This window comes from Gracilinanus agilis, chromosome 3 (assembly GCF_016433145.1).
Source record: "Gracilinanus agilis isolate LMUSP501 chromosome 3, AgileGrace, whole genome shotgun sequence".
Classification (NCBI taxonomy): Eukaryota; Metazoa; Chordata; class Mammalia; order Didelphimorphia; family Didelphidae; genus Gracilinanus; species Gracilinanus agilis.
In genome coordinates this window covers 610,690,965-610,705,423 of record NC_058132.1, presented here as the reverse complement: position 1 = coordinate 610,705,423, position 14,459 = coordinate 610,690,965, and the positions used below count along the sequence as shown (strand labels likewise).

Genomic DNA, 14,459 nt, shown 5'->3' with positions numbered 1-14,459 from the left:
TGCTTCATGCTCCGCTCAGGCACACGTTACATTCTAATTTGTATTATATTAAGATACGCAATGTGATGGCCACCTATTATATTGTATGTTTTGGTGGATGAGATAATGTAAAGGGAGCATGCCATATTTGGAGTTGGGAAGACCTGTGATCAAGTCTCACCTTTGACACTTGCAGGTTGTGTGACCAGTGGTTGCCTGCACTGACTGAATCTTCCTGAGATTTATGCGATTCACTAAAACTCTAAATTATAGATGGCATATGATATGTGTTGAGGGAAGATCTTCCCAAATCAAATGAAATCACTCATCAACGATGTATTAGTCTCCCTAAACACAATATACAGAACATTTAAATGCCAGAAGAGTAAATAGAATTAGGAAATGCAACCAACCAACCAACAAAAAGCACTGAGATTGGGAAGGTCCTGAAAAGAATAAAAAAAAAAAAACAACAGTTCTTATGAGGATAGAGGAATAATGAATAGGGATCAAATGATACCTTTAAAGTAAAGAGATATCCATTTCCTCCAAATTCCATCTAGCTATTTGCCTACCTTTACCTCCTGTGAATCTTTACCTTATGCATAAGATGTTCCAAAAGTCTTAGTGCAATTTTAAGATGTTAAAGTTTAAATTTGCCCTAAGGCTTTTGGGACATCCTGTATAATTAAATTAAATTAAAATAATTAAAATTCTTCTCAGCTCTCTTTGGCTTTGGTCTAATGTTATTTAGAATAACTAGGACTCACATATTTTATATGGGGTTAAAGCACTTTTTTATTCAGAGAGGGTGCAACAATGACTAGAATATATTTAAATTTTATGTAAACTTTAGTAGATGAATTTAAGGTCACATAAGTCAGAGTTTAGAATAATTGACTAACCTTTAAGAAAAATTTATATAAAGAAGTATCCTCAAAGATGTCATCTGCTTGCAATTTTATCATGACCAGAGAATATTTAGTTTCTTAATCTAATCTTATAAAGAAATGGTAGAAGACTTGACATATATACATACAATAAATATAAAACCACAGATACATATTAATATCTGCATGTATGTGTGTACATATTGATTTGGATATATGATCTTCTTGACATGTCTCTCAAGGTGGCAATTCTTTCTATTAATGGATATAGACACCTATATTGCAAAACAGTCTTGGAGAGTTTATGGGATCATTTGTTAAGTTAACCCTCTTGCCCATAATAAGACAACCATCATGTGTCAGAGGTAGGATTTGAACTGTCTTCCCTTTTGGCTATTTATCCATTACTGCAGAAGTGTTGAATTTGGTAGCAGTCTGTAAAACTCCCATGTGCAGTTAGAATCAGATTAAAATATAATTGGAAAATGTTTATTAAAATAAATGAAAATTCCTCATGGAAAAAATGTTCTAATTTTCTAAGTCAAGATGGCTACCTTCAGGTAGGGATCCTTTTCTAATTGAATTTGATAACATTGTACTATGCATGCTACCATTCATTAAAGATGAATTTTCAGTGAATTAGATGATCATAGCACAGATGCACAAATGAGATATTTTCTTAATTCTTCGTCTCACATGAGACTCACTCCATTTTGTATAGAAGCAGATTAAGTTTTATATTGCAAAGTAAGATTAAGACTTAGTAGAAGTCAGAAGCTTTTATTTTACCAATTCTAAGACAGAAGAGTGGTAAGAGCCCAGAGTCACATAGCTAGGAAGTGTCAGAGGACAGATTTGAACCCAGGCTTTCCCAATTCTAGGATTGACTTTCTATCCACTATGCTATAGCTGCCCCAAGTCTGAAGCTTTTAAAAGCATAGATGATCCACTTTTTCTTAGACAATTCTGAATCAGGCTTGGGTCATTCTTATTGAGTTTGCTCTTAAATTGCTCCAGAGAAAAGAGATTGAGCCAAGGCATGTTATGATGAAGTTTATCATGATGGAAAGGAAAGATTTGTGCATTTACTTCATATCTGCATTGCTCTTTGCCCTCAGCAAGCTATAATTGAGGAAGGCAGGAAAATCAGTCATATAGAGACCATATAGAGGTAAAGGGAAATTATTTGCCCACAAAGATTATCAACAGTTATGCAAACGGATAAACTATAAAGTTTATAGGAAATATAGCAAACATCATTGAGTTGTTTCCCAACTTAAATCTATTTTTTTGCTTTAAGTTAAAAGATGGAACTCCTTTCCTTTTTTCTGACAGGGTCTTCCCATCTGACTCAGGCTGAAATTGCCAGGGCCACTTATGGTTGGCACAGGATCTTTGACCTGCTTTGGTTTTGACCTAAGTTAGTTGGCCCCTCCTCAGCATCCTAGTGTCCCATAGGCTCACCATATTAATGCTGAACTTGGTGCAGACACCCAATTAGCAGAAGCTAATATAATACAGAATTCTTGAGTTTAAGAGATTCATTAGCCTCTGCCACCCTGGTAGCTGGGATTATAAGCATGCACCATTATGTTGACATGGTAGAACTCTTAAAATGGGGATTTTCATTGAGATCATCTTTCCTTTGGTTTTTCTTTTTTTGCAATTCACCCCCTCTTCTGAAGCATTTTCTCTAACTTTTTTTTGTTGTCCTGTTTTTTTCATCCATCCAATTAAGAATAAAAGGGTGAGAGAAGCTAGGTGGTTCACTGGATGGAAAGTCAGGAAGATCTGGGTTCAATTCCGATCTCAGATACTTCCTGTGTGACACTATAGTCACTTGATCCAAATTTCATAGCCTTGGAACAAATACTTAGTATTAATTCTAAGCCAGAAAATAATGGTTTTAAAAAAAGAAAAGATTGAAAGTTTGCCCTAGAGTCCATTGGTGGCATATGAGAATACTCCTGAGATGATCTCTTGTTTATAACATGATAATTTTATCCTTAAAAAAACTGGTATCGGGGCAGCTGGGTAGCTCAGTGGATTGAGAGCCAGGCCTAGAGACTGGAGGTCCTAGGTTCAAATCCGGCCTCAGACGCTTCCCAGCTGTGTGACCCTGGACAAGTCACTTGACCCCCATTGCCTACCCTTACCACTCTTCCACTTATAAGTCAATACACAGAAGTTAAGGGTTTAAAATTAAAATAAAATTAGTATAACTAAATAATTTATTTCTGATATCTAAGAAAAGCCAGACATTATTTACCTTTCTGGTATCATGGCAAAAGGAAATGAAGTTTTCTTTTTCTTTAGTAGCAAGAAGAAATAGATATGGCAAATGGTGTGCACATTCTCTCTGCCCTATCCAAGTGATTTGTTGACCAAAAACTTTTAGGAACCACTAATTTGAGATATTGCTTAGTCCACCATTGATATTCAGGTGGAGTTTGTCAAGGATAAGAACTGCCTAATTAAATTAAGAATAAAACCCAGTTCTAACCTTGCAATAGAAAAAAATTCTACTAAGTTGATTTAATTGAACTTGAAGTATCTACTCTGACAAGTAGTACTATCAAATGGAACAATTCAAGTGATTTGGAATGCAGTGTGACCCTTTTGTAATTGCAGAGGAACAGACCTAATTCTTTTAACAGTCCTGAGCCTTTTCTGCCTGGAGAAATATTTTTGCATGATTTCATTGCATGTACATCTATGCAGTAATGCATTATGTTCTAGCAAGGGCCTCAGGTGCCCCATTCTTTTTCCTGGGTATGTTTATTCTTTATGGATTCATATTGTGACCCTGAAGGATAGGTGTGTTTTCCTTGAAAATGAGGCAAACTTAGCTGTGAGAATCCTAGGGGAAGATAAGCTCTTTAGGGGCCTGCTCACATAGCTGCTTTCAGGAAAGGTTGTCTTTCAGTTAGATAGTTATCAATCTTATTTTTAAAGGATGGCCTATGTGGCTGATTATTTGCTTCTTCTATCCTCAGAGGTAATGAAAATAACGGGTCCCCATTCTTCTTAGAGTAACCCTTCGTATGCTTAAAGACAGTAAAACCTCTCTTGAGTCTTTACTTCTTCAGACAAAATTATTCTAACTCCTCTAGCCAGTCCTCATAGGTCTCATTTTTCAATCCTGAAATAATATGGCTTGTTCTCTTCTGGACCCTTTCCAATTGTTTCACATTCCTTTTAAAATATAGTCTCAAATTAGATATTTTAGCATATACTGTGTGGATTAAAACTATAAACCGATATAAATTTATTTCCCTGGATAACTCATAGAGAGAAAGTCTCTATCACATTGTAGGTGAATTGAATTAGTGAAAGAAGAAAATTCAGGTGAGTAATTCATTATTCGGTTCAACCAACTACTTTATCTTGATTTGATGGCCTTGCCAATAGAGAAAGAACACTATTGAAACAAGCAAGTTTCCTCTGGATAAAAATGCCTTCCTAAGTGGTCTGGGAAGATAATAGGTCACAAAAATAATTGTAAGGACCTGCCATAGCTCTTTTTGTTTTAGCCCTAATTAAATAGCTTTAGTCCTCTTTGACTGATTATGGTTTTACAAAAGAAGATTGCTCATCAAACTATCATAATAACCTGGTTGTAACAGAAAACATGCAAGTATTGAAAATCAAAACAAAAATGTTAACTTGGGAAAGGTGAACATCCTTATACTGGACTCTGGCCATCAAAAATGTAATGTTATGGTGATTTTATTATGTTAAAAAAGGAAAAAAAAACTTTCTCAGGGAGCTATTAGTATAACAGGAAAGAATATCTTAAAAATGGAGATTTACAGTATTTTTTATTTTATTTTTTGGTAACAAAGGAGTTAGATGAAGACAGATTTCTGCATTGTATGTAAAGGCCACTAATGGGAAATGATGAATGATTCATGCATGGATATCACTGAGGTGGAGTGACTGACACTGTCCTAAGTTACTAATACATAATGTGTGGAAGAAATGTGCTTTTGGGTCATCAATCCCATGGGATGATTGCCCATTTCTTTGCTAGAACTGGGGTATATCACCTGGGGGATATCACCATGGGATTTTTCTCCCACTACCATTTTTTTCTATCATTATGGTTTTCATGAAAGTCACCAAAAATGACATGGAGGTAAAGATGTAACTGGGATCCTCAGATCTTTCTGCATGACTGGTAAATCTTCCCAAACCAAGTTCTACTCTGTTCCCTCTGCAGCCAGTAGCTTCTCCTGCAATAGTACACATGGCATATCTATCTCCTCATCAGAGGTGAGCCAAGGTCTCTCTTTTCCCATGGGTTCTTAGCATGTAAGGTCTCTCCCTCCATCTGGCCCCTTTTCCCCTCAAATATATTTGCCCCAGCTATTAAAATTCCAATTACAATGTTAGATTAAAATTTGCATATATTATTGTAATGCTGACCTAGGTCCATTCTATGGGACTACCTTACAGGTGACCTTGCTTTATGTTAAGGTGTTGAAGGGTGGGGGTGGTGCTTTAATAGCTAACTCCTCTGAATGAGGTCCAAATTTATATGCCGTATTCCATTCTGTAGTTGTCAGAGAGGGGTTCCCCTTTACTCAAATAAAGACATTAATAAAATGAAATACTTTCTACTCTCCCTTAATTATGAATGCCCTTTAGCAGAAGTGATTTTAATATTTCTCTCAAGACTTAACTTTTGACCTAATGCCTTTTCAAATGTCTGAAACAAAGTACCTTAACCTTTACTCCATGCCTTGTCCTGTTTTATATTATGGATCACTCTGAAATAACACGAATAGCCTTGCCTCATGGCATCCATCAAAGAAACAGAAATGCAACCACTAAGCTCACATGGACTGGACCTGGGATCTCACTGGCTTAGGGAACTTCTTGGTGAGAGAATGTCCTCTAGCCACAGAGATCAGGAACTTAGCATCTTGGAGAATTGCTTAGCCAAGAGCACTGAAGAAGTAACTTGCCCACAGTCACATAACCATTGTGGATCAGAGGGAGGACTTGAATCAGATCTTCCTGTCTCAGAAGTTGGTTATAGGAGGATGTCAGCAAGCCCTACCCAGATCCCCACAAACAGCATGAAATATGAGATCACAACATGGAAAGGTATCACCTCTTCTTTGCTCTTGTTGGTGGAAAGAGGCATTTCACTGTTTTCTGATTTTGATTTTTGAGTGGGATGCAAAGATGAACTAGCCATACCTCCATCAAAAAGCAGTCAATGGAGATTGAGGCTCTAGTTTGGATAAGCGTTCATGTGGGGAAGGTATCGACAGTGCTTTGCTCTGACCCCTCTGTAAAAGCTAGTGCAGGATGGTCTTACCATTTTTGCAGACAGGACAACATTGTTCTGGTTCATAGACTGGGTTGACACATTCAGGAACTGCGCAGTCTGCTACAACACAGTGCACTTCGTTGCTGGGCTCACAGCGACACCATTCACATGGAGAGGGCTAGGAACAAATCTAAAATTAGCCCCTTTTCTCCTGTAGCTGAAACATTTGCATATTCACATGTTGTCAAAAAATAAAGCATCGTTGTTTGTATTGACTTTACTGCATTCATTCATTTCACCCTTTCCACCACCATAAACCCCCCTGAAATCAAGCACAACACCTGGAGTAAAGTATTCCAGTAGGTAACAATGGTCTCAAGTCAGTGTGATTGGATTGTCCTTTGCTGGACAAATCTCAGCCTGTGGCTTCTCAGAGGCAGCATGGTGTAATGGGGAGAGTGGGAGATGCAGACTGGAGAGACCTGTTTTCAAATCCTATTACCCATGTGACCCTAAGCGATCCACTTATCATTTCTTGACCTCGTCTCATCTGTAAAAATCAGGGAATTGGACTAGATGGCCTCTAAAGTCCCTATAGAGTTGGATCTTTGCTTTTGCCTATTTTTATGCTCAATTTCCTTCTTTTACAAAAAGGCTATCAGGGTGCCTTGTCTGGATTACACTAGTAGAAGAGTTGCTTGCCTTATTCTCACTACCTACCTGTTCTAATAAGTGAGTAGGCTGTGTCAATTGGGTAGGGAAATGATACTGTAACTTCAACCCAAACCAAACTAACAAGCATTTATTAAGCACCCAGTCTGTGAAAGGCACTGTGCTAGGCTCTTGGGATCTGAAGACAAAATTCATTCTTGTCCCTGCTCTTGAGGAGCTTACATTCTGATCATCTGATGGAGATGCAACATGTCAACAAATAAGTAAATATTTGATAGATTCAGGAGAAGGAAGAGAACCACAAGAAACTAAAAATAGCCAAAGTTTCCCCTAGGAGGTGACACATGAACTGGACTTTGAAGGAAACTAGGGATATTAACAGGCATTCCAGGTGTATGTCACAGCCTGTACAAGGTGAGTCTTATTATATAAGGAGGGTTGTCCTCATTTTATATCTAGAGAGAGTGGATTACCAAGAAACAAGACAGTTTTTTTAAACCCTTAACTTCTGTGTATTGGCTCCTAGGTGGAAGAGTGGTAAGGGTGGGCAATGAGGGTCAAGTGACTTGCCCAGGGTCACACAGCTGGGAAGTGTCTGAGGCTGGCTTTGAACCTAGGACCTCCCGTCTCTAGGCCTGACTCTCAATCAACTGAGCTACCCAGCTGCCCTTCAAGAGAGTTTTATTAAGCAATCAGAGCTGCCCTCCACACAAATTTTTTTCAGGTTGCTACATATTAAAGGACCTTTTTTCCCTATGTGAATTTTAGAGGAGCCTGAATTTTTAATTTGAATATCTTACTATAGCTTCTTTAAAGATTTAGTGAATTTCTTTCATCTCACCTTCATGAAGACACAAAAATCTATTGATTAAAAAAGTCACTGTTTAAGAGCCAAGGAGTATGGAATATATCATATTAGATTTGAGAAGTTATGAATTGAAATGAAAAAAATTAGCTGGGAACCATTATTCGTTTTACTTACCAGCTAAGCAGTGACTTCAGTTTGGGGGTTTCCTCCTAGGAACTTCCAGAACCAGTTACATGTAAAGCAGTGACCAAATTGGGTCTTTCTTTTTTCAGCTGCATGTCTTGGCACTATTATTTGGTTACTACAACAGCCAAAAAGAATTCTGACTACAGCCCTTGGTGATGTCAGTGCTTTTTAGTTCACCTTTAAGAAGCAGCTTTCAAATCAGGCCATTTATTCTGCAGGAAATTCATTCCCACTCTTAACTGCATTAATTAAAACCCTGTTTCTTTGTCTCAGGGGCTGCTGTCTGTAAGTGATCCCCATCACCTCTCATTTACCTGTGGCTCAAACAATTTAGATAATATAGGCTCTCCTTATGTCAGAGATGGCTGGGTGGGTTGCAAAGGGAAGGGTGGAATCCTTCCATCTAATTATCTTCCTTTATTCATTGCAACTTTGATTTCTGCTTGGAGTGTCATAGCCTACATTTTATTTGTGGGCTTTCTTTTATTAAAAACATGAAGAAAAAACAGTATTACAGCAAACAGGGAGGATTAGCCACAGAATCAGTGGGAGAAAATATAGCTTCTTCCCTCTATTTGATCAATATGTTTATTGAATAGTACTGGTAAGCCCTATGATGTGTGTTGATTTTTATCCACATGCCTCAGAGGAGACTACTTTATATCTCTGATGGCTTTGGTTTTTTCTGATGTACCTCTAATGTATAAATTACAAACAACATACAGACTTAAGGACTCTAGATCATCGCCCACCACAAAAAAAACAAACTTCAAATAAGAAAATAAAAGGAGGAATCCAAGAGTGTTCTGCCTTACTAGCAATGACTGGCATAAGTAGAAATACTAACCCTTATACATCAGTCTCAATAATTCACAAAGGTTTCCCTCTTTCCTTTTATTAAAAAATAAGCTCATCTCTAGTTCTACCCTGATCCTTTGCAATAGAATAACAGCTTGATCTATCCTTTTGCCTACAATAAAAGGGAAAAGATATGCCAGAATCACTGAATTACAGAATTTTAGGTTTGAAGAGACTTTAATGTCCATTTAGTCCAAGAAGAACAAACTCCTTTCATGTGTAGGGTGCCCCTATTGTCTTTGTGCCCCAAGGTTTTGGGGATGCCTAGTATAACATGACAAAGGGTTGTTACTCAGGCTCCTGCTTGAAAATCTCCAATAAAGGGGAACCCACTACCTCCCAAGACAGTATATTCCACTTCTAGACAGCTCTACTTAAGAGGAAGTTACTTCTAGTCAACTTTGCCTCTTTCATACTCTCATACCATTGTTTTCCTCTTTCCAAATAGAACAAATCAAATTTTTTTTTCTTTATGATAGTCTTCCAAATATTTAAAGAAACTTGTATTCCCTTGAGTCTTTTCTTCAGACTAAACATCAAAAGTTCCTTCAACCAGTCCTTCTGTGGCCTGTACTCAAGGGTATTCAAGGCTATTCGTACCAGTTGCTTTCTTTTGGATAATCTGTTCATCAATATTCATGCTTAAGTCTGCTACCTAGAATTGAATATAATGGTCCAAATGTGATTTAACCAGGACAGAGTACACCAGAAAGGTCACCTCTATATTTCTAGAAGCTATATCACTCAATGCAGTCATAATCTTGTTAGCCTTCTTTACTTCCACACCACACTGTTGACTCCCATTGAGCTCTCAGTCCATTAAAACCCTTGGATCTTTTTCAGCCAAACTGCTTTCTAATCATATCTCTCCCATTTTGTATTTTTGAGGCCAATTTTTTGAATCTAATTGTAATTGTAATTTATCCCTTTCATCTTCCTTAGACTGGATTTTTGGTTTGTTCCCTGACTATGCACAAGATTTTCCTTAGTACAGAGTCACTAAAGGACATTCAGTTCTGTGTTGTGGTGGATTGGGCAAGGGGTTAAATCTGAATGGGACCTTTGAACCTTCAGCTGTGGCCTTTTCAATCTTCAAATAGCCTTTAAGTGAATCTTTGAGCTGCAGAATTTTATAAGAAAGATCAGCAGGGCTAAATGGATTCTGTTGGTAAAATCTATCATTTTAGTGTTTGTTTAAAATTCACTTGTTAAGGAATTATTCAAAACCATACAACACTACCAATACTATATTTATGTTACTATGAACACTGAGTTATTAAGGGATGGAACCATGGTGACAACTATCTGGATCTGGATTTAGAGTATTCCAGCACTGTATTTGGGGTCAGAAGTCGTTGTTCAGTCAGTTTTTCAGTTGGGTCTTACTCTTTATGACCCCATTTGGAGTTTTCTTGACAAAAATATTGGAGTGAGTTGCTTTTTCATTCTTCAGCTCATTTTACATATGAGAAAACTGAGGCAAACAGGGTTAAATGATTTGCCCAGTGTCACACAGTTAAGTGTTTGAAGCTGGATTTGAACTCAGAAAGAAGAGTCTTTCTTGATTCCAGCTCTGGCACTCTACTGTTGCATTTAGTCGGAGGACCTGTGTTCAAATGCAGACTCTGTCCTTCACTATCTGTATCTTTTGAGATTATTTACTTTGTCTCTCTGTGATTCAGTTTCCACATTTGCAAAATGAGAGAGAGAACTAAAGTTCTACAAATATCCATTCTGGCTCAAAACATATGATTTTGTAAAATGGTCTGTTATTCCTGTTCATATTCTTTGGTCTCTGGGTGAAGGGATCAAAGGGAGAAGGGAGGAGAAAAAATCCTATTATACTCATAGCACCTTAGTTAACTCCAGCTTTCTTTCCACTGTCTATTATACTTTCCTTCTGCGTATCATAGCATCATGAGCATTAACTAAGAGCAAGCTGAGGAATTTCATTACCACAAATGATACCCTGCAAATTAAGAGAACTTAGCTGGAACCAGTACTGTATGTAGAGGCAGGCTGTAATGATGCGTTAGCTCTGCAAATGTGCCTCAAGGAATTCAAAGAACTTTGAACTACTTTGAGGTTTACTATGACTTTTGAGCTTTTCTCTTGGGACTTCTGAGTGCTTTACTCTGAAAGAGATTGTTTAGGTGGTAGCTTCCCTTCTGGTCAACTGAGAGAAACATAAACACAAGCTTGAATCTTTCCTAGGACATGGATATATGAAAGATAGAGATGGACATCCAGAAGGTCAGACTTGGAATCTTGATAAATATGTTGAAGAAAGGGCAAATTCAAAGTGCTCATTGGTAAACTGGAGTTTTTATAAAGGAATAATTTCCTAGAATGTCACAATTTATACAATGATCTCCAGATAACTGAGCAGATACATTCTGAAAGGTGTTCACTTTTGTTTTTGGTGTCTTCTAATATCAGCCTTATTTTGATTTTATTATTATTATTATTATTTATTATTAACTTTATTTGCTTCATTTGGCCCCTTGCTTTCTTTATTTTGAACTTTCCTTTTCTCTTGCTTGCTTTCATCAATATCCTACAACTATTTCTCTTTCAGAGCACCTCTCTCTATCTCACACCTCTTCATCTCTGACTCAGGCACAAAATCCTGTTCTCTTTAACCCTTTGACTTTATTTGGAATCCTTATTTTCTCTCATGGTCCTGTCTCTCTACTTTCAGAATTCTATTGACTCCTTCATTGTTCTCATGCCCTGACTTCTCTCCCCTGCCTGTTCTGGCCTCTTGCTGCATTTCTAAGTAGTCATCACTCAGACGGTGAAAGGTTCCTCAAAGATATCAGTGTGCTACCTTGCCAATTTCCAGAGGCATTAAGTTCAAACTTTAAAAGCCCCTCTACCTTGGAGTGTGAAACTCTGAAGTATTTGGTGCTCCTATTAAATCTATAGCCTTTAAGCTTTGAGCTGGTTACATTTTTTCTTTCTTTCCTCTTTTTTGCTTTTTAAAAAATGTACTCTCTGATATAAAAGCCATATATTAGATCTGAAAACATCCCAGAAAACCCAAAGTTTTTTTTTAAAGTTCTTTTCATAGTTCATAGGAGTCAGAGGACATCATGTGAATTAGTACTTAGAAAAACTATTCTTACTGCTTTTAAAAAAAGACAAATATAAAATTATGACTAGCACATATACTGGCAAAATACAGACTAGATAAGTAAGATTATTAAATGAAGTCATTCTGAATTTTTTTTGAGAAATAATTTCTTCCCAAGAACCTTTGCAGGTTATTTTTCTTTCTGAGCACAGAAAAGTAAAACAAAAACTCCCAAAGCCAACTTTATAATATTTCATGATAAATTTACTCTCATTGAAATTCTGATTGATTTTAAAAATCAAATTTAAGGGCAAATTGTGTATGAGGAAATTCAGTACTACAATACCTGTACTATTACAGTTTTAACATGGCAATAAAATTGCAATTAAACTTGTAAAAACATTTTAGTAAGTAGTGATTTATGAAGAAGCAGCATGCATCTGTCAATTATTCTAAGAACATATAATTTGTAGGTGGATCCTAGGTCAAAATGGGTCTCAGGAACTTCTATATGGTGGTGGACCTTGATAAGGAACATTCTTTTGGAATTTTTTGTTACTCATGAGTGGGTTAGGAAGATATTTTCCCCTGGAATTTTGACTCATGATTTTCAAATCATGAAGGAATTCAATTATGCAATCTCAATCACTATATGGAATCTTTTTGAGAACTACTAGAAAGGACAAAAGTGAAGACTTCTCAAAGTGGGAAAATGGCAGGGGACATTAGAGATTATGAACTGATCAACTTGATGGCAATCCTTGGCAATATTTTGAATAGAAATCATTTGATCATTATGACCATTTAGGAAAAGATCTGATAATAAAGAGCCTTTAGTTCACTAAGAATGTTATCCTAAACTAGGGAGTATGTGCACATACACAGAGAGTTCTTTTGTGTGTGTGTGTGTGTGTGTGTGTGTGTGTGTATGTCACGGACCCAGAATAATGCTATTGTTTTTTTTTAAAGCCTTACCTTCTGCCTTGGAGCCAATACACAATATTGGCTCCAAGGCAGAAGAGCGGTAAGGGTAGGCAATGGGAGTCAAGTGACTTGCCCAGGGTCACATAGCTAGGAAGTGTCTGAGACCATATTTGAACCTAGGACCTCCCATCTCTAGGCCTGGCTCTCAATCCACTGAGCTATCCAGCTGCCCCCCACCCCGAATAATGTTTTAAAATATAAAATAAAATAAAATGCATTATTATTACAAAAGAAATCACCTATATTGAATGATGAGCTATTTTTGATGATATAAATGAAAAACACAAGGGAGTTTTAATTGATCACAAGTTATAATGAGCCAATAATTTGAAATATTAACTGAAAAGATTAAATATAACTTTAGATAAATTTGCATAGTGTTTAAATACAGGAAAGAATATCTCTAATTCTGTATTACATTTTGGCAAATGGGTTTCTTCTCAGATCATGATGGAAATGTATCTAAAAACCATCATATGCTCACATCCAACAAGAATGGTTAGTGGAATTGAGCCAGTTTGTTATGGGAATTGAGTCAGTATGTTATAGGAAAATGCTGTAACTCTTTAAATATCTGAAAGCAATCATGGGGAAGTATGGGAAAATGCTGGAGTCTATATTAAGGGGAAGCACACCTTGGAGTTTCCCAGATATTGGCATTGGAGACTTTGGACTCTAGTGTGAACTCAACAGTAGGGATTATTTTTTCTGTGGATCCCCTCTGCTAAGTGCTAAAAACAGTACTTGGCATATAGAATACTTAATAAATTCTTTTTTATTCATTCATTCATCATCCATTCACTCTCTTTCACCAGGGTATTACAAACCAAATACTTTTTAAACCTTAAGATTCTATAGCACCCTGAATCTATTTAGCATTAAGCTTCAAAGAAATGCAGGTGTTTTACCTGGGGCCAAATGGTTGCAGTCTCCATGTTGGTACCTACATGAAATGAACTGGGAATATTGGTTTAATAACTACTAGTGAGAATCTATTTGTGAAGATGAAATACTTTTCATGCAAAAAGAAAAAAAACACATTTTATCCATTTTTAACATATAGATATTTGTTCCAGTCTGTAGAGAAATTTTATCTTATAAGTATCAGGGTTAAGATTTTTATGGTAACTTATTTATTAGAAGTTAGCCAATAGAGCTATACATGCAAGAAATATAAAAGAAAGCTTTAAATGTGGGAAATGGGGGTGGGTGGATTGAAATATGAATGATTGGCAGTCATAAGGTAGTATAACTAGCATAAGTGGTCAATAGAACTAGTACTGACCACTTAGGCAACCAAGAAAAGGATCAATAAACTCCCCTCTTTCCGGCATTAGATTCCTGTAAACCTCCCTGCAAAATCTCTGATTATTTCTCGACACCAACAACAAATACATGATTTCACATAAACCATATATCAAGTTATCTCCAAATGTGTTCAAGGCATTGGATAGGACTCTAACCCAATGGGATAAAGCATTTTATCTTATTTTCACAAAGAGGCATTAAAGGAAGACAAAACAAAAAGCAAAACCACCTAGGCAATATAGGGAACTCTGTCAAACTTATGAGAATAAGAGCTATCCCTGCCCCAAATTGATAAATGGCAAAAGATATGAATAGACAGTTTTCAGATGAAGAAATAAAAGCCATATATATAGGTTAATGAAAGGAAAATGCTCTAAATCACTTCTGATTAGAGAAATGCAAACCAAAACAATTCTG

At 36.6% G+C, this 14,459-nt stretch overlaps 1 protein-coding gene across 1 annotated transcript in view; it reads right to left on the bottom strand.

The window, feature by feature from the left end:
* The window catches only part of VWC2L (von Willebrand factor C domain containing 2 like), a 169,795-nt gene that overhangs the window by 132,172 nt on the left and 23,164 nt on the right, over window positions 1–14,459 (bottom strand). The window contains exon 2 of the mRNA XM_044667519.1: window positions 6,199–6,328. Within this exon, the coding sequence (XP_044523454.1) occupies window positions 6,199–6,328 (130 nt within the window). The remainder of the gene's footprint in view (window positions 1–6,198; window positions 6,329–14,459) is intronic.